Source organism: Lutra lutra, chromosome 7 (genome assembly GCF_902655055.1).
Source record: "Lutra lutra chromosome 7, mLutLut1.2, whole genome shotgun sequence".
Taxonomy (NCBI): domain Eukaryota; kingdom Metazoa; phylum Chordata; class Mammalia; order Carnivora; family Mustelidae; genus Lutra; species Lutra lutra.
Genome location: NC_062284.1, coordinates 110,134,327 through 110,155,144, shown reverse-complemented (window position 1 = coordinate 110,155,144; position 20,818 = coordinate 110,134,327). Strand labels below are relative to the sequence as shown.

At 41.9% G+C, this 20,818-nt stretch overlaps 1 protein-coding gene across 2 annotated transcripts in view; it reads right to left on the bottom strand.

The window, feature by feature from the left end:
* The window catches only part of RHOJ (ras homolog family member J), an 82,683-nt gene extending 62,367 nt beyond the window's left edge, over positions 1-20,316 (bottom strand). The window contains exon 1 of one of the 2 annotated variants that reach the window (XM_047737447.1): positions 19,649-20,316. In XM_047737447.1, coding sequence (XP_047593403.1) covers positions 19,649-20,030 — 382 coding nt within the window. In that variant the 5' untranslated portion in view covers positions 20,031-20,316. The remainder of the gene's footprint in view (positions 1-19,648) is intronic. The other variant, XM_047737446.1, reaches the window with a different exon arrangement.
* Positions 20,317-20,818: the final 502 nt, after the last annotated feature.

Genomic DNA, 20,818 nt, shown 5'->3' with positions numbered 1-20,818 from the left:
GTTAGCAAGAGGCCTCCAGGGTGGAGGTAAGGGGAAAGGAAATTTGCAAAATTGTCTTTAGGAGTCAGAGAACGCTAGGGAAATCAAGAAGGAGACAAATACAGTCTTCCAAACAGCTAACTTTTGGAACCATCTGAGTAGGGACTAATTGCACTTATTAACTGTTCTGTGATTTCGGTAGAGTAGGCCTGGATTTTTCACTAGGCAATAGATTTTTTGAGGTAAATTATCAACAGTAAACAGTACAATTAAAATTATGTCTGTAGAATAGAGTGTTTTAATATCCAAATGTTCTTACTGTGAGTCTTTTTAAGATTGTAAAAATGGATTTACATTCCTGATTAGAAACGATTCTTCTGGTGCCAGAGCTGGGTGATCTAGGCCGTGGAGACCCTCTCCTGGCCCCACCTTACACCTGCTGCTGAGATAATGCCCACAGTTCTGAGGCTTTTCTACCCCTAGGGGCAACAAGTGGGCTGTATGTACAAGTTACAGTATAGGAAGCAATACCACCAGTTCTGAGCCCTCTTACGGGCATTCACACATCCACATTGTGAACAAATGTGTGAAGGGACAAATCAGGATTAAATGCGTTCTTAGAGATGCAGTCCTAGAGAAAGAGGATGTATGTGCTTTTATGCTTTCAGTGTACTTTCTGGCTAATTATATCTTATGTCATTCTACACTTGTGGAGCACTTAATAAATAAGGTGATTTATTGCTAGTAGAAAATAATAACATTTGATAGTATTTTCCAGCATACAAAATGCTTTCATGGACATTATACAATTTGTGATTTCTTGGGAATGTTTAGTTAATATAGATTAGGTGCTTGGGAACCCCTACTACACTGTATTATCAAGAAGACAGGTTACTTCATGGATACTTGGTTTCAATGCAAAATTACATGTTAGAGAGAGTTATGGTGGTAATAAATTTACTCAAGATATTTTTAGAGGCTCTCATGGTGGAGTGAAATTGTATGATGAAAGGTGACTATAGACATTTCTAAGGAGCTTTTAAGGATAATACCATCTTTTCTTTTTTTGTTAAAGATTTTATTTATTTATTTGACAGGGAGTGAGAGAAAGCAGGGAGAGTGGCAGGCAGAGGGAGAGAGAGGGAGCCCGATATGTGGCTCAGTCCCAGGGCTCTGGGATCATGACCTGAGACAAAGGCAGATGCTTAACTATCTGAGCCACCCAGGTGCCCCTAATACCATCTTTTAAAAACAAACAGACATGTTGAAGTTATCCTATAGGGATAATATTGAAACCCAATCTGGAAAAGCAGAGCTGTGTAATGGGTACCTGAAGAATATGTTCATATATTTCCTTCCTTCTTTTTTCTACCAAGAGAGTTAGGGCTTCTCTATCTTTGTTTCTGTTTGTCTCTATCACACACACACACACACACACACACACACACACACATTCAGGATCAACACTGAGTTGGAGTGCACTTGTATTTCAGTCTTCCAGAGATGTCCATGAAATTCAAGGTTGGAATGCTCATATTGAAAACATTGCTTCCAGCCTTGAGCTGATAAAATTGGCATGAAAGTTAGTCTCTGACTATTTCACAACTTTCTCATGAAACTCTGCAGATAGTAACCTCCCAGTGAGGAAAGCACGGACCTGTGGATGACAGAATGAGGCCTATGAGCAATAATCAACTCACTAGATATGCTCCCTCCCCTGTGCACCTCTATGGATGACCTAGGATGATGGTAGAGTAGGCCAACTGATAAAAACGTCATGCATAAATATAGAGCATAGATGAAAATGAGACCCCCCCCAACCCCTCCCCCAAAATCCGTAACTTGAAGGAAGAGCTTCTGTCAATGCTGGGAATTCATTGCAGAGACATGCCTGGGGACCTAGGGACAGATAGGCAGAGCCACAGGGGCTCTTTCTTAGACTAATAGGTTCTACTCTAGCAGTAGTCTCTACGGTTGAGCATAATTTCCTCCTTTTCCACTATACACAGCAGTGTGGGTAACACTTGGAGGAAGTGACCCCAACATCTTCACAAGCGGCTTTCAGCTTTGAATTCCATGAGTAACAAACTTAAGGTCCATTCATCTGCCCACAAGCCCCAAATTCTACTATTACTCATTCTTGGTACTTGTCATCAACAATGATAAGTGAGTTTAGAGCATTAGGGGTCCCTCTGTGTCCTTCCTTCTCTCCTCCTTAGCTCCCTTTTGTTCTCCAGATACACGGAGGTGAGGAGAACAAGAAGTAAAACCCATTTTGAAGTGGTGTTCCTTGACTTTGTTCTCTTGCATTCAGACCCAACACAATACAGGGCTGCTCCCATTTTGAAGTGGATCCATTCACACTGAAATCGTCTCAGATTCTTTGAAGGGGGAGATGATAAAACCACTTTGGAAATGGCACAGCAATGTCATATTTAAACCTTTCTAGTCTAAATCCCTCATTTTATGGTCGTCTTTGTATGATGCACTTTTCATCACCAGGGCACCCACTGTGTTCCTGATCCCAGAAAAAGTGCCACATCCTTTCTTTGGTGTTGGAAATACAATCAGCATTTATAATCCAGTGCCTACTATAAGCCCATGTATGATGGGGGAGGAGCCTTTTGCCTTAGTAAGAGGACCACCCTGGCAGAGGGGAGAAAAGCAGTTATTTTAAGGGGGGTATTCATACCACCCAGAAAGAGCAGAGAAGGAAGAGGAAAGCTTGGGGGATTTTATTGCCTCAAGGGACCGAGCATGATAATAAAGATATTCGAGATAGGCGTAATACCAGATTCTTTAATAAAAAATTCCAATTCTGCCTTTTTAATTTCTGTGTCTTTGGTCATTGAGCAACAGTGTGTGTGAAGGAGGATGGAGTCTGGCAGTCTTTTGTAATTCGGACAACACTGGGATGTTTTCTAAGAACTGTGGCTCACACGTGACGTGCTTGCTCTGACTTAGTACAGCAAAACTCCAGGTGTCCCCTGCTTTCAAACAGCAACTTCCCTGGGGAGGGAGATGGGGTTACCCAGTCAGTGATTCTAGGGACCAGGCATTCCTGGGCTTGTCTTCATCCTTAGCACACAAGAAACTTTACGTATCTGAGACTTAATGTTAAAACGAGGAAAGAGCAGATGGGGCGCCTGGCAGTCTCCACTGGCTGGGCGTCCAGGTCTTGATTTCAATGAACTCAGGTCATAATCTTAGGGTTGTGAGATCAAGCCTGTGTTGGGCTCTGTGCTGGGTGTGGAGCCTGCTTAAGATTCTCTCCCTCCCTCTCCTTATGCCCCTCTCCCAGGACCCCTCTTAAAAAATGAGAAAAGAGCCAAAACTTGGGGAGTAATAGAGGAGGATCACCCTGTGTACTGAGGAAAGGATCCTAGTGGGTCTTAGTAGAAAAAGACCAGGGAGTTTGGGGCTAAAAAAGCCCTGTCCTTGAAGAATTATGGAGAAAAGTTTTACTCAGTTTTTCTCCTATAGATTGGATAGACATTGCTCAGGGGCAAACTTGCATTATTCCTTCTGAATTGCTGATTAACTTAACACTGCGGAGATACGCAGTGCTTCTTGACTTCTTTTACATGACAATATCATTTCCATAACTGAATTTCTATGATTCCCACATATACCATTAAAATATTTCTCAAGTATTTTTTTCCCATAATAAAGGACAAAATTTAAATAGTATTAGCATGAAATTTGGCAGATCAGAGGCTGCTCGTCAAGTTAATATATCACGCAGCCTTTCTCTTAAAAGATGTATATCCCCTTTCATGTTGAATTCATAGATGAAGGTACCGCAGAGGGGGAGGGAAACTCTTAATGCCTACACTGCAGAAAGTTTGGCATCCTTTAAGAAAAAGAAGTAGGAGAACATGGGAAGACTAAATAAGAACAAAAACAATCTTTATGAGGCTCTTTCTTGAGTATGCCATATATCTTTTGATGGCAGATTATTGATTTTTAAGAACCATGAAAAGAAAAAAAATGTGCATTAAATCCTCTGAAGTCTCCATTTTTAGATACTTTGTTTAAAGGTTGTTGGTGTCCATTTACAAATAAATAGAAAAAATGGCAACAACTTTTAATGGACAAATAGATCATTCTGTGAGCTGATCCTTCTCACCCTAAAAATGCTTTACTTGGTGCTTTTTCTCTGGGCTCTGAGTTAATTGCAGGGTTTGTGGGAATAACCAGACATTGGCTATAAAATCAGAGGTAAGTGTCTCTGTCTCTGTCAGTAGAATAGAAATGATTTTCCTCACTTCACAGGTAACAGACTTCTAAACTGTTCACGAGGTAGTGAAAGATGGGGAGGCTGAGGCAGTGACATAATCAGAAAGGAAATCTGTGTGTGTGGGTTTCCTAGCTCCTTGTGACAATCAAGGCAAATAAAACATGTTTTCCTGAATGTTCTGTGGATGCTTTGAAAGTTCTGTTCATCTATATTTCTGACCCATATCCATTCCTTCCCCATCACTATAAGCTGTAACTGCAAAGTTTGGAAATCATTTGAGGACACATGTATCAAACTAGGTGTGCTGTGAAGTAATTTCTTTTCTGTGTAAATTACTATACTTAAGGTTAGTTGATGATGTAGTAGGGTCCATGATCTTGTAGATACTCTAGAATTACAACTCATGATCTTGTAGATACTCTAGAACTCTCATAGGTTGGAGCCCAAGATTATTCTTATATCCAGAAAAATCTGAGTTCTAGACTCTCCTGGAATAAGATGTCTCTTGGGAAACTGATGGGAATTCAACCTGTGGTAATTGGTGAGGTTGCCAAAGGATGTCTGGCTAAATAAACTTTTAATATGTTAATGGGTAGAAAGTGAATGAAGCATTAAAGTCATTCAGGATGATTTGTAGTCTACTGCATACTAAATCCTAGTCAGACAAGCCTATCTGTTACAATGATTGGATATTCAGTATTATAAAACACAGTGATCCACAGGGATGAAGATGTCTCCTAGAATACCAAAAAATGTGTTAACCTACGGACCCAAGATTTATTCTGCGATTTGAGGAAATCCCATGTTTTGAAAGCCTTAACATGATCTTGTAATGTGGATAAACCTGGGAACAACTTAATAGAGACGTATTAAAATGCTGGGGGAGAAATGTGGTACTCTTCTATTGGCAACTTCAGTCCTGTACACTAGTCAGACTGACCTAACTTAAATAACAAGCAAAAAAGAAAACAAAAGACAGAAGTGCTTGAAAAGATTATTTTGTTTAGATTTTTACATCCTGTTAATGATTGTACCTAACCATTTTGACGAGGTGCCCATTCCTACCAAACCATTATAAACGCTGTGTGCCAGCTATTGGTTTGAACAGCAAGCTGTTCACGATTGACTGAAACTGAATTTGTGAGAAGCCATCCATTAAACAATGGGGAAATACAAGGTCAGATATCTATGAAGGAAGTTGGAAAGATCTGGGTGTATTGTCTGAAGACAAGGAGGAAATTTTCTGTCTTCAAATACATTAAGGTTCATCATTCTGGGCACGCCTGGGTGGCTCAGGCTTGGGTCATGATGCCAGGGTCCTGGGATCAAGCCCCACATCGGGCTCTCTACTTGGTGGGAAGCCTGCTACTCCCTCTCCCACTCCCCCTGCTTGTGTTCCCTCACTAGCTGTGTCTCTCTCTGTCAAATAAATGAATAAAATAAAATAAATAAAATCCTCAAAAAAAAAAAAGAGTCATCATTCTGAGGGTGATAATGAGTTCTGCATTTTTGCTGAGCTCAAGTGAGAGTAGATAGCTTGGAACTGCTGCCTGATGGATTCCATTTATCTAGAAGGAAGGACTTAGTATGGAGAATTAGTAAGAGGGTAAATGAGTAGAATGAATAGAATAAAACCACCACAGCAAAGTTTGTACCTAATATTGACACTTAAGATTTAACATTCATTCTCTCTTTTGAAAAGTTTGGTTAAAAACATGTCTACTATAGAAAATTCTTTAAAAAAAAAAAGATTATTTATTTGACAGAGAGAGAGCTCATCACAGGCACACAAGCAGAGAGAGGGGTGTAAGGAGAGGGAGAAGCAGGTTTCTCTTCCCCACCCCAGCCCCTGCTGAGCAGGGTTCCCAATGTGGGGCTTGATCCCAGGACCCAGGGATCATGACCTGAGCTGAAGGCAGATGCCTAATGACTGAGCCACCCCAGGTGCCCCTACTATAGAAAATTCTCAAGGCTCTTATCTACCAGCTTGAACTATGACAAATGTTATGCGAAACTCATTTTAGTTGAGGGAAGAAGCATTTAGGGCTCACAATGCAAGCTTATCCAACACAAGCAGAAAGGAGTCTTGAGAGAAAGAGAAAGAAAAGCCAGTTTCCCTCTCATATCTCTTACTTTGGCAAGTATAAAACGCCTCATTATTAATATTTATGCACATGTTCACTGCATTTCTTATAAGCATACCCGCTGAAAATTAGCACATTTTCTAGCTAATGAATGCTTGTGCTTTATAAATATCATTCATAATTCCTAGGAGTTTTACACCTGTTATATATTAAGAAGATTATTAACTTACTGTTTTTCCTCATAATTAATCTCACTATCTGGAAGAAAACTTCTATGGCACATACTTTAAGGAATTAAGCTTTTCTTTTTGTTTCTATAACATCCGAAAAACAGATAAAACAGAACTCCTTTATATAATTAGGAAAACAACTTCTGCCTGGTTAAATCACTTAGAACTCGTAAGTTTGAAATTTGACTAGAACAAAATATTTTGGAATTTTTTCCCTAGAAAAATAAAATTGTTTTGCAAGTTCTAAACCAAGCCAATACTGTATTTCTGAATGTATGTTTATGATGCTTAGGATATATCCTTTTGAGATGTGGGAGGATCAGATTTCAACATAGAAAATTATCCTGACTATTCACATAGAATGCTAACTTCAGTGTAAGTGCAGTGGTTAAGGCTGTGAGACTCTCGGATCTCGTTCGTTCGTTCATTCACTCATTTATCCGACATTTCTGAGTGTCTGTTGTATCATAGGCTTATTCCCAGGCTTTGGGACATAAGAGAAAACAAGACAGAAAGAAGCTTGTCTTTGTGAAGTGTATATTCTAGAGGGAAGTAAGAAATGGACAATTAAATAAATAAGACAGTAATTACAGGGGCGCCTGGGTGGCTCAGTGGGTTAAAGCCTCTGCCTTCGGCTCAGGTCATGATCCCAGGGTCCTGGGATCGAGCCCCACATTGGGCTCTCTGCTCAGCAGGGAGCCTGCTTCCTCCTCTCTCTCTCTGCCTGCCTCTCTGCCTACTTGTGATCTCTGTCTGTCAAATAAATAAATAAACAAAATCTTAAAAAAAAAATTTAAAAAAAAAGACAGTAATTACAGAGGAAATAAATAGGTCTTGAAAGGAAGCCTTATTTAATCTGAGTGGTCTGGCCTCACTGATGAGATAACATTTGAGCTGATAGATTTGAATCCTTTCTGCCACTTCCCAGCCTTGTGATGTTGGACAGGTGACTTCTCTGAGTTTCAGTTTTCTCATCCATGAAATGAAGATACTTACCACCTAGAGAAATTATGGGGCTCAAAGAAGTAAGCAAAAGCAACACAGGGATTGACGCATATTAAATATTTAGCTAAACAGTATTAATGAATTATTATTTTTTAAAAAATATTTTATTTATTTATTTGTCAGGGAGAGAGAGAGAGAGAGTGAGCACAAGCGGGCAGAGGCAGAGAGAGAAGCAGCCTCCCTGCCGAGCAAGGAGCCCGATGCGGGACTCGATCCCAGAACCCTGGGATCATGACCCGAGTGGAAGGCAGCTGCTTAACCAACTGAGCCACCTAGGTGTCCCTGATTATTATTTTTTTTAAACATGGGGCTTGAACTTACAACCCTGAGATCAAGACCTGAGCTGAGATCGAGAGTCAGAGGCTTAGATAACTGAGCCACCCAGGTGCCCTGCAAATTGTTATTTTTACTAATCAGCTGTAGTTATTCCTGCAAAAGGATCAGGAAGCAATTTTGTTCACTATGTTACGTTCTGCTCAGGCCACACAGAACATTGTTTCTCCCCTGTTGGCAAGCAGAATCGCATTCTGAGGCTTGATTTGCTAATCTGTATTAAACAGCTGGAGAAACTCCAAAGGAAGGCTCAGTCCCCACTAGCAGGACTGTTTGTCAACTGGTTGCCCCGTAAGGGTACCTGAGTCCCAGTTCTGAGATTTCTGCCTCCCCCAGAACTGACGTGCTCTGTCTTTCAGGAACAAGATTCTAGCCCAAGGAGAAGCCTTTCAGGACGCTCAGTAACTGCATTTTAAGAGGTTTTCGATCTTTGTTTCTCCCAAATGTAGGTCAAAGCATGAAGAACAGAAGGATTGGCTGAGGGGAAACAGATGTTTATGTTCATTTCGTAATCGGAGGGCTGGGTGGATGTGGAACAGTACAGAGCATCCAAGACATCCAGAGCTACACCAAAACCATCCCAAGAGTACCCAGCTCCTTCCTGTTTTTTGAGACTCCTTTGCTTCTTCCCCTGAGAGGAGGCATTCTCCAGTTTCTCTCAGTGAAGGTCTCCCGGTCAGGCCAATGCTTGTTTTCCAGACAGCAGGCTCCGTGAATAGAGAGATTTAGGTGTGTGGGCTTTTGTCAGTCATGGCCGAGGCTTTTCTCCCAGCAACTGGTGCTTGGGGCACCCTAATTTGCTTAGTTAGCCTCCTTTCTGCTGTCTTACACTTCCTGCTCCTCTCTGTTCTGAGCTCTGAGGCTTCCCTGCTCTCCCTGCCCCAGCCCTCTCTCAATACTTTGAGTCTCAGCCTTGTGCATTCTCTTTCTTCCAGGATCTCTCTACGCCCAGCCTTGACAGCAGATCTTTGATGATAGCACTCTGGTCCTCAATTAGGAATTTGCTAGTTGTTTCTGAGAAGTTCTAAAGGCCTTTTCTGTTTTACACAACTTTCCTTGTCAAAAACTCCCAAGTCAAGAAATTATATATGTGGATATGTATTTTTAAAGTTGCTTTTTACTAGTTGATGTTTTATCATAGAACTATCCCTTTTGACTTGATTTATAGGCACCTTATAGTATAAAGAAAGGTTTTCTGAACTTGCTAAATTACTTTAGATTGAACTATATGACCTTATGATATCCAAAAGATTTTGAACTGTAAAATGGCTGTTTCGTGGGTTCCATCTAGTAAGAAATGCTTAGGATGCTTGTTGAAATTTAGATTTCTTGCTCTTTCTCTCAGTGGCTTTGATATAGCAGACTAAGTCTATGGTGTGGGCTAAAAAATATGCATTTTCAACAAGTAGGTTTTTCTGATGAGCAGGCAAGTTTGGGAAATAGAGGTATGTCATTTATAGCAGAATAGACACCTCATTCAATATGGTGTTTAGGGCAGTTAGTATCATTTATGTGGGTCTACTGTATTTGGTATAAGAAATTTCAACTTAGTGATTATAGTAAAGATTACTAGAGTCCATTAAAATCTGTTCACCTTTTATTTGGGCATAAAGCTAGACTCACCATTATGTGTGGCCTAGGGTCTAATTTTGCAGTAATGAAGTGTGAGCAGAAGTGATCCACATCACTTGTGGCTCTAGCCCACCTGGTGGCTCCTTTTCTTCACTCCTCCCTATTTTACCTTCCACTGTCTCAATACATGGCCCTATGAAGCCCCAGGTAAAGAGCAGAATCACAAGGTGGAAAAAAGTCAATCCTCGAATGGCCACATGGAATAGAACCATCTCATTAACACCACATTTGCCCAGCCTTTTATATGAACAAGAAATAGAATTCTGATAGTTTGAATCATTACATCCTTGAGTCTATTTGTTACAGCATCCTAGTCTATTGAGTGTGTTGTCATTATAAGAACCTAAAAAAACAAAAAGCAAAAACAAAACTGTGCTGTTGGCTTAGCTGTTCAGTGGCAAGTGGTAAGAAAACAGAACAGTCTGGAAAGATCAAGATTTATGCTTTCCTGTGGCAAGACTGGAGTTTTGCAAAACTGTTACCTGTGAAACCTGGAAGGTAAACTCAGTTCCTATAATGTCCATAGCACTCAAAGGAAAGCCTAGGGAAAACCAGAATGTTATTGTATGTTAATTGTTACTGTATTTAGCAAGGTGTTCTAAGAAAAAAAAAAGCTGAATTGGTTATTTTTTTAAAGCAGAGATTGATAGGACACAGGTATTGATGGACTTAGAGTTATAAAACTGATTATTTTTGGATTCCACAAATAAAAGATACTATTAAAAAAGGAGCCACAAGTGTCTACTTCTCTGTTTAAGCAGGAGAATCAGTTCTGTGTCAAAGATAAGATCGCTTGCATCTGAGCCTACTGCTTCATATGGCCTCTTGGTGGCTATTGTTAATTTGAGGGGGGAAAAAGACATTGGGTAAAGGAGGCAGACAAAGTATGTTTAAGAAGTATGTCTAAGGGAGACATACTTTGGTCTTGGATGTGGTTACTGGGCCATGGAATTTACCAGAAACCTGGTAAGTTTTTGAGGCTTGTGTTTCCACAGAAATGCCAGACTTGGACTGAATATGCTTATAGGTACAAAATAACACTGAGCCCCCAAATTGTAGAAGCAAGAAGCAGGCTGTGAAAGTGTAGTCCCCAAGCAAAACATGCTCCCAAAGGCCTACTTGAGATGTGTGTCATGGAGGGCAATGGATGAACAAGACGAAGCTCCCAGACCTGAGCCAGGAAAAGCCAAGACTAATGGATGCAAAGTCAAGACTGAAGGAAGCCTGAATTTCTCCTCCAGAGAAGAGCGTCTGGATCAATTCAAGAAACTTCTTCCATTGACAGCCCAGAGGGTCTTCCCAGTGTTTGCTATCAGGATTCCGTTATTGCCATGTGCCCCCCATTCTTTCCTTTTCTGAAGGGGTTTTGGGTATTTTGGTTATTCCATCCCTGTTCTACCATTGTTTAAGGGGCAATTCTGTAAATGGGGCAGATGGTGACCGTCCCAGCAGACCACCGGGAGCCACGTCTCCATCAGATGGAAAGAGCTGTGCATCACCTGCAAACACTGGACTCTGACTGGATACGGTGACAGAATGGGAGTCTGGGTGGTCCCTCTGTGGAAAAGGGCAAGTTGGTTTCACAGGGGGGAAAAGTGTGAAGGGATATTTAGTGGCTGGAGAGCCTGATAGAAGCAGAGATGCCTGGTCTCCACCGAAATCTGTTCTTCCTCTGTGGGGCCTGTGGGTGGGCTTCCTATTCCAGCCTCTCTTGACTGAGGCGTGGCCTCAGACTCATTTACAAGTCGTCTGGAGTGTGACTGGAAATGATGTCTGTCACTTCCAGGCATGGCCCATAAAACTTTACATTCAAGTTTGTCTGTGTTCTTTCTCATTAGTCTGGTTGGATGCAGATAACTGTGAGATCCCAGGGGATGGCAGAGTCACAAGATGGAAGGAGCCCGGTTGTCTACATGACTAAATGGAGGGAAGCCACCCCGTTGGCTTGAATCCTTGCCCAGGACCATAATATTAGCAAGAAACACCCTGACGTGCTGTTAATCCCTTACATGTTCAGGTTGGGTTAGTATATCCTAACTAACAGTGGCTTTTTGATTAATGTTAATAGCTATAAAACTCTAGACTGCTTATGTTGTTTGTTTGCTGCTTCTTGGCCTCCATTTACTCCTTTGCAAGTCATTTAACAACCTTGGGCATATTCGTTAATATCTTTGTGCCTTTCTTTCCTCATCAGTAAAATTGGGAAAAGAATACACCCGCAAGGGGCGCCTGGGTACCTCAGTGGGTTAAGCCTCTGCCTTTGACTCAGGTCATGATCTCGGGGTTCTGGGATCGAGCCCTGCATTGGGCTCTCTGCTCAGCGGGGAGCCTGCTTCCTCCTCTCTCTCTGCCTGTCTCTCTGCCTACTTATGATCTCTATCTGTCAAATAAATAAATAAAATCTTAAAAAAAAAAAAAGAATACACCCACAAGATCATTGTGAGGAAGCAGGGAATTGATGTATGAAAATACCTCAAACGTGCCTGAACCATAGCGAAGACTCTGGAAGGGTACAGCTACTGTCATTGTTGTTAATACATACACTAGTGACACTAGAGTTTCATAATTAACACTACTGCACCGCTTGTTGGATCACGCGTGGCCGTAATGAGAAAAGCACCAGAAACAAGAGCTGTTGTTCACAACTGAGACAAAACCAGGTGGATACACATGAATCAGGTCCTTTCGTTTCATGAAAATTGGACACAATCAAGAAGCTGGTGGACTTCAGAGCTTTCAGGAACAATGTCAGGCCACACTCTGACTCACAGTTGGTCTCTATTGAATTCATGATGGAATTTATCCAGAGTGCATTACACCCGGGAAAATTAACTGTTTGGATTCTGCTGACTAACCCAGAGGGTGGCATGGATTTTTGTACATGGTGGGTAGGGTCTCCTTCACAGGCCCTTGTAATCTTGTGCTCAGGATTGATGAGGGAGACTGTTTCTCTTGATTTGTGTCACCTGTCCTTTCCCGAGGGGCCTTATGTTCATTTGCCCATCTTCATGCTGCCTTTGTAAAACAAGCCAACTGTACCCAAAACATAAATGTCCAATGTGCCGGGCCATCCCTGAGCCAAATTTGCTATTTGTCTCACACTAAGAGGGAGAAATGACAGATTTTGAAAAAGCTATTCCAGAAATAAAATACTGTTTCCCTGAAGCCCAACCTCCTTGGGTAGGTCAGTAGTAAAATTTATGAAGGATTTCCTAGCCTGGACATGAAGGGAGTCAGGCCATGTGGAACTAAGAGTCTTGGTCACAGGGAGCCTGTCCACTGAAGCCTGAACTGGTCTCGCTCCTTGGTTTGCTGCCAGCTAAAACTGGAGTGCAGGATGGCTGGGAACTGCAGATGCTGTTTCTAGTCCTGGGAGCATGGTTGTTTTTGGGTCACAGATATTTAATTTTCTTTATCCCTCTTCTATTCTCCTTTCTTACTCCCAAGAGCTGCAGCTCACAATTCACCATCCCTACAGTTTGCTTTGGCTTTGGGAGTGTAATTTACACCCTTGAAGCCTATGAATGTGCTTGCTTCCAGAAACATCTCAGGGTGGAAGGAACCGTCCATGTATTTCCTGCCACTGCACCTTTGGTGTGGCCTCCAAGGGTCCAGAAAAAAGCATCAGCCACACATTACGCCCTCTCACAAGGAGATATTGGGGGGTTGGATACCTACAAGATTTTGTATTTTTGAGCGTCATTGCATTTAGAAGAAACAGAGTGAGTGAGTCCACTGGTCCGTTCTTGTCTCCTCTTAGACAAACTTCTATTTTCGTCTAAGGTTAAAATCTGGTGATTTAGTTCATAGTCCCATGAGAGTTGTTTCAGGTTTCCTTTTGGCTTACAGAAAAGGAATCTCTTCCATTCTCTAGAGACTCTTCATCTGTCTTCAGGAAGAGCAAAAGAGAAACTGCTGAGTAAATATTCCCAAATGGGTAGAACTATGTCACAAACCTTTATAGGCTCGGGTTTGGTTTTATTCACTTTGTATTATTTTGTGTTATTCCCTCTCCTTCCCTTCCCTGGTGGTTGGACAGTTTCCCCTCCTGCTCTGGCCGTTAAGGTTGTGATTAAGTCTACCTTGGACAGGTTACCATTTAATTAGGTGAAAGAGTTAGACTTGACTTTCAGCTCTCTGTGAAAATGACTTTCTTTTACATCTCACTCAGCTGATAGAACAACTAGATTTTCTCCCCCCTTTCCATGAATCGTGTGAATTTCCTGCATAGGTGGCTGGATTTGCAAATAGTGACTTCAAAAATGAATTTTGAAACACAGATTGTTTTTTGACAAATTCTGGGAGGGGTGGTGATAGAAGAAAAAGCCACAGAAAAAATCAGTTCTAGGCCAGAGGCTGATGGAAGTGGTAAATGAGGTACACCGTGCACAGGTTCCTACTTGAACAGGCTTATTTGAACCTGTGTACATGAACATACAAACCACGGACATAATCTAACTTGACACACAAACTAACAAAACACAAAATGGAAGTGCTATCCTGATGTCGTATGTTATGTGGAACATCACTGGATAATATTTCATCGGGGGGGGGGGGGTCTGTCACAAAACTCAAAGTTCAAGATAAGATAAAGATAGAAGAAGTGTGATTGTTTTATGGGAAGTTGTGAAAGCTCTAAAGGTTCTTAGGGCATCCGGAGTCACCCTAGAAGGGAACAGGAAGCAGGGCCCAGTGAGATTTCTCAGGCTCCCTTGTTGAAAGATGAGTGGCCCTATCTACTTTCATCTTGCTCTCCCTAATTTTTAGTCCTAGCCCTTGGTTGAACTTGGGGTCACTCTGAAGCATGCTCTGTATACAAGAGCTGTACGTCTTTGAGGGGGCCTCTCAAAATTTTGGTAGGCTTTTGAATATAATGTTTATGGGGCAATTTGCAGCTCAGCTGTTTCCAAATGAAATTTACGTATTGCAGAGTTACATTATTCAACAGATGTGACATTGGCTGCTCGGGTCAAGAAAATTCAATGCTATGTTACAATTCCACTAGAGATAAAATAATACTTGTGAACAAAATAGTTCAAATATATTTAATTCTAAACATATTCCTTCCTAAAGATTGGACTAGTAGCTTGTTCATTTTTTCAGCAATTTCAATGGACCAGAAATTACCTAAGCACTGGACAGGGACAATGATGATTAAGACATACCAATTCATTTATTTAATAACTATCTATTGAGAGTCTACTGTATGTTGGAGTCTTTTTTAAAAGCTGGAGATAGAGCAGTGAACAAGACAAAGTCCTTGTCCTCATGGAGTTCACATTCAAGTGTGGAATAAAAGTGGTAAGCAAATAAATAGGAGTATAATGCCAGTAGTGTGAAATGTTTCAGGTGGGTAGCAGGGTAAGTGGTTAAAGAGTGACTCTGTGTGTGTTGGTATTCTTGCATGTGGATGTATTAAGTAATGTGGTCAGTTGAAACTGAAGAGGCTCTGTGGGAACAGTGTCAGGCTGGGGGAAGGACCAATGTGAAGTCTTCAAGGAAAGTGGGATATCAGTGTGTTTGAGGCCTACCAAGATGCTTGGTATGGCTTGAGCAGAATAACTGAAGAGGAGAGTTAGGAGATGGGGTTAGATGACAGGAACCAAGTCATGGAGGGTCTTGTAGACCATGATGAATGAAGGGGTCTGAGTGTGAAGGGATTGGAGGAATTGGGCTGTGAATAGCCCTTGTGCCAGCGGTGTGGAGAACTGACTAAAGAGGGGCAAAGTTGGAAGCAGGGAAGTGAGAGGTGATTATAGTAGTTTAGATGAGACATGGTGGTGATTTGGACAAGAGTGAAGCAATGTAGGTGGTGAGAAGTGAAGGGGTATTTCGAATGTTGCACTGCTCAGTAGCAGGAAGGAATAATAATGAGTAGTTTGAATGGAGAGGGTGGGGGTATTGTCATAGGAAGAAAGGGTCAAAGATAATACTGAAGTTTTTGTTCTAAGCAACTGGGTGCAAGACAGTTGTTGTCATGTACTTGTATGGGGAAGTCTAGGGGAGGACTAGAGTAGGGGAGTTAAAGAATTTTGTTTTAACAGGTTAAATTGGAGATGCCTATTAGATATTCAGAGGGACAGTTGGATATATGAGGCTGGGTCTCAGGGGGAGTATTGGGACCAGAGATATAAATGTGGGAGCCATTGATATATAAATAATAATTAAAGCCATGAGACTAAACACAACCAACTTGGGTATGAGTGTAAACTGAGAAGAGAACTGAGGGAGTGAACACTGGGGTTTACCAACATATATTGGTTGGGAAGAGACAGAGTAGGCAGCAGCGGATATGGAGAGAGATTTGCCAGCAAAGGGAATAAAAGCCAGGAGAAACCATTATCCCAGAAACCACGCAAAGGAGCAGTAATAAGCCGTAAAAAAGCTTCCAAGCCAGGGCGCCTGGGTGGCTCAGTGGATTAAGCCTCTGCCTTCGGCTCAGGTCATGATCACAGGGTCCTGGGATCAAGCCCCACATCGGGCTCTCTGCTTAGCAGGGAGCTTGCTTCCCCCTCTCTCTCTCTGCCTGCCTCTCTGCCTACTTGTGATCTCTGTCTGCCAAATAAATAAATAAAATCTTTAAAAAAAAAAAAGCCTCCAAGCCATCTAATAAGATGAGGGCTGAGAACGGACGTGGGATTTGGCAAGACACAACCTTCTCCCCTGAGCTCAGAGCACAGTGGGAGTGGGAAAAACAAGAAAACAAATAAATTGCTCTATATGGAGGAAGCTATCTTCTAGAAATGTAAAGAAATTTCTGGAGCTGGGTTTAAGATGAAGCAAGGACCACTCCTTATAGAGTCAAGGGGGCTTGGAGGGGAAGGATGCCTGGAGGAAATGATACCTGCAGGAGATGTGCTTTTGGGCAGAAGGAAAAGAACTAAGATTCATAAAATTTCAGTATTTTTTCTAGCTGGTTCTTATTTATTTATTTATTTATTTTAGAATCACTCATTCAAAACCGTTATTTCCCCTCCCAGTTTAATATCCCTCTACTATTACTGCATGCATATTTGTCAATTATCAATACACGTGATTACTATAAGGGCACTACATGCATTTCATCATTTCCTACTCCATTTGGAGGATACTCTTAGAATTGTATTTTTCTTTGTTGTAGTCTTTATCTCTTTATTTTGGGGGGGAGGGGCAGAGGAAGAGGGAGAGAGAGAATCTCAAGTAGGCTGCACGCACAGTGTGGAGCCTGATGTGGCGCTTGATCTCACAACCCTGAGATCATGACCTGATCCAAAAATCAAGAGTTGGACGCTTAACTGACTAAGCCACTCAGGCAACCCTGTAGTCTTTATCCTTTAATTACATTTTAATTTCCTTTCATGACTGTGTGCAAACATAGAAAACTTATTCTTAACGAGAATAGCTGCTATGTACCTAATACTGACCATGTGTGAGGGACTGTTCTAAGAACTTCACATGTATTAATTTATTTGTTCTTACAAACACTCCTGATACTTCTGTTGTTGTTGTTGTTGTTCTTCTTCTTCTTTTTGTGTGTGATAACTGAGGGACAGAAAGATTAAGTAACTTACTCAAGGCCACACAGAGGTGGCAGTGCCAGTATTGGGACTAAACGCTCTGGCTTCAGAGCCCACCATCTTGAGCAATATGTCAAGTATGCTTCCATCCTTATTTTTTTATTTTATTATTTTTTTTATTTTTTTTTTTTGCTTCCATCCTTATTTTTGTTATAGCTCTACTTTCCTGGGATAGGCAGCTATTCGGGAAAAATCTTCAAGGGATAGTGTCTTGTAGACTTCGGCTGCAATTTCCTAAAGACTCAGGAATTCAGTTGCTGCTTGTGATTTCAGAATGTGCCAGTAGGACCCAGGGACTGGACACTGGATACTTGTCCACATTGGGGAAGAGAGGTAAAACCATAGAGTAGCCAAAATCTTTAAGGTGCTTTGATTCTCAAATAGCAGTAATATATACACAATTGAAATATAAGATAACTCCATCCTAATGGAATCTAGGTGGTAGTTCAGCCTTTGTTTGATCTCAGATATTTTTTATAGGCTGACTGAATCCCTGAGGATGGTTTTATCCTTTTTCTCTTATACTAGGCTGATAAGTGGTTCAACCAATAGATGGGGATCAGGAAACATCATTTCCAAAAGCACTTGAGGCTTCTCCCTTTAGTAAATTTTGGGCCCCACCTTTGATCTAAAAGTTTTTGAAATTAGGTAGCAGCCAGTTTTCCTCTCCTGGCAGAAAGAGGGTGTAGAATAAATAACCTTTGCTAAGATGTTTCCATGTCAAGTATCTTAGTAACTTAAATTCCCAGACTTCTTAATCTTATTAGTTGTTTTTTTTTTTTTTTTTTCCTCTCAGAGTGAAAATTTTCTGTTCTCTTTATTCTGTTCTCATTTAAATGTTCTTCTTTGGGCACAGTCATTATATTTTCAGAAAAGCTTAGAGCCTGGGGCGCCTGGGTGGCTCAGTGGGTTAAGCCGCTGCCTTCGGCTCAGGTCATGATCTCGGAGTCCTGGGATCGAGCCCCGCATCGGGCTCTCTGCTCTCTCGGGGAGCCTGCTTCCTCCTGTCTCTCTGCCTGCCTCTCTGCCTGCTTGTGATCTCTCTGTCAAATTAAAAAAAAAAAAAAAAAGAAAAAAAAAGAAAAGAAAAGCTTAGAGCCAGACTTAAAATTTGCTCTTAATTTTTACAAATATTAAAAAAAAAAAACAAAACCTTCTGGGAAGTAGATACTATTTTCACTGTGGTATGGTGGTACTCTCCCAATCTGCTATGTAATATTGTCATAGAACATGTAACTGTAGGAAAAGGAGGGGACTTAGTTGATTGTTTTGCTCTGGAAAAGAAGCTACTTCCTAACAGAGGGAGGATTTCAAATGGCCACATAGCAAAGCCAACATTCACACAGGTTTCCTGTGGGCCATTTCCCCTCTGCTGAACCTGACCCAAAGCCAAGGTGAGGGAAGGGAAAATTTTCTCTTATGAAATCTCAAATTTCTGATAACTCACCAAGCTGATCACTCTGTTAAAAAAAAGTTATAAAATTAGGTTACTATAAACTTGAAGAATCTCATGAACTTGTTTTTGAGGAACAATAAAATTTGCTTTGGAAATTGAGAGAAAAAGGAAGAATGAAAATGGAAAAATGATGGGGCATCTGGGTTGCTCAGTTGGTGAAGCATCTGCCTTTGGCTGAGGTCATGATCCCGGGGTCCTGGGATCCAGAACCCCCTCAGCTCCCTGCTCAGTGGGGAGTCTGTCTCTCTCCCTCTGCCCCCTCCCTGCTTGTGCTCTTTTGCTCTCACTCTCTCAAATAAATAAGATCTTTAAAAAAAAAAAAAAGGACAAATTGAGATAAACTATAACATTGACAAGTACACCTACAAACTTTAGAACACTCAAAAAACAAAAGTAACTGAAAGGAATAAGTTGTGACTACTGTATTTTAACTGTCATGCCTTAAAATACTTTATATCCAATTTAATCCTCTTCTGGATATACTTTAAAATGATTCAAATTTTATTTTTATCTTTATTTTTACTTTAAAAACACATTAATTAAAAACGTTTCTTTGAATTCAAGATGCAGACTGCCTAATAGATACTTAAAACCTTTAGTACTCCCCCCACCGCAACTACAGCCCCAGGAAAATAAAAGTACAGTAGTACAGCCACTGATTTTTATAGAAAAATGAGTGTTCTAACGTTTGTTGATCTTACCATTTCATTTATGAATGGCATGAGATAAATAGTTGAAAAGCAGCAAAGATACTTCTTTCACTAGTTGTGTAGTGAGTGGTGCCCTTTAAAAATTGTGTTGCAGTTACACTACATTTTAGGATGTTCCCATAAAAAGTTACGAATCTTCCCAAGAACGTTGAGTGAGATCTCTGTCCCCAAAGCCTGGAGGGCAGTTCAGGGTATTTCCCCAGTGTTAGTCATTTGATTTAAGGAGGAAAAAATGTGACGATATCAATGGACGGACAAATTGTCCTAACCGTTCCAGCAGAGACCTTGGCTGTGTGTGTTCTGCTCCGTGACCTGGCAGCTGCCAGGCCGGCACCCGAGACGGCTGCCCTGAGAACTAAAGCTGGGGTGTGGCCGCCCGCAGCGCGCACCCGGTCCCCCGCCGGGTTCTGCTCCTTCCCTTACCTGCATAGTGGTCAAACACAGTGGGCACGTACTCCTCTGGGAAAGCGTCGTTGGCGTAACTCATCAGCAGGCAGGTTTTCCCCACGGCGCCGTCCCCCACCACCACACACTTCAGCATCTTCTTCTCCTCTGAGCCCCCGCAGCCACAGCTGCTGTCCCCTCCCTCTGTGCAGCTCATCCGGGAGGCTCCAGCTGCTGGGACCGGGCAGTTGCTGTGGCTTCTCCTGCTTCTCCCCAAGCCCATGGAGCGCGGGAAGCCAGTGAGCAGCGGGCTTGAGATCACTCTGCCTTCCTTGGGGTGCCTGGGGTCACAGGGACCTGTCCGAGGCAGCTGGCACATGCCCTCATGCTTACCATCCTGGTCAAGAAAGGTAGCACACATTTGGGAGAACGATTAAAAGCATCTGTCCCCTTTCCCCTCTAGTTTGAGTTAAGAAACCCTCATTTTTCTCTGAATTCTAGGGGCTTCCTGGCAGTCTAGAAATTTCAACAGCCCGAGGGTTTTGCTGTGCCCTTCCCCTCTCCAGCCTGGCTGAAGACTCGGAATTCTGCTAAATCTTCTCCCTTTTCCACTTCACATCTAACATGGAGGGAAGCTGGGCTTCTTAATGGAGTTTTCCCTTGCTTCCTCTAGTTTGTCGAGTATCAGGAAATCATGGGTTTCCTGCTGCATTCCATATTAGGATCAGTGGGCTGGGGAAGGCTGCAACAATGGGAGCTGTGTGTGTGTGTGTGTGTGTGTGTGTGTGTGTGTGTGTGTGTGTGTGTTTGTACTTGTGGGGAACGCTGCCAGGGCATGGAGTGGGAAAACACTAGGGGTCCCACTGCAGACTCAAGCTGTCAGACTTCCTGTTTCATCTGCTGCTGGGGAGGCTGTTTGCCTGGGGCTGGCTGAGGAGAAGCTGACGACAGGATGGAAACTGGGGAGTGCTGTCTGCCACAGAAACCAGAGGGAATGGTTTAAGTGAGCAGAGAGAACCAGCCGTTGTAGGATAACATATGACATCATCCCTCCCTGAGTCACCAGTGAAAAGCTCTGCGAAGTAAAAATGGACAGTTCTTCACATAGTTAAATGAGAAACTTTAGGCAATTCACCCAGGCGAGAGAGAGAGAGAGAGAGAGAGAGAGAAACCTTCCAGCATTACATTGTTTCGAAGGAATACACTCTT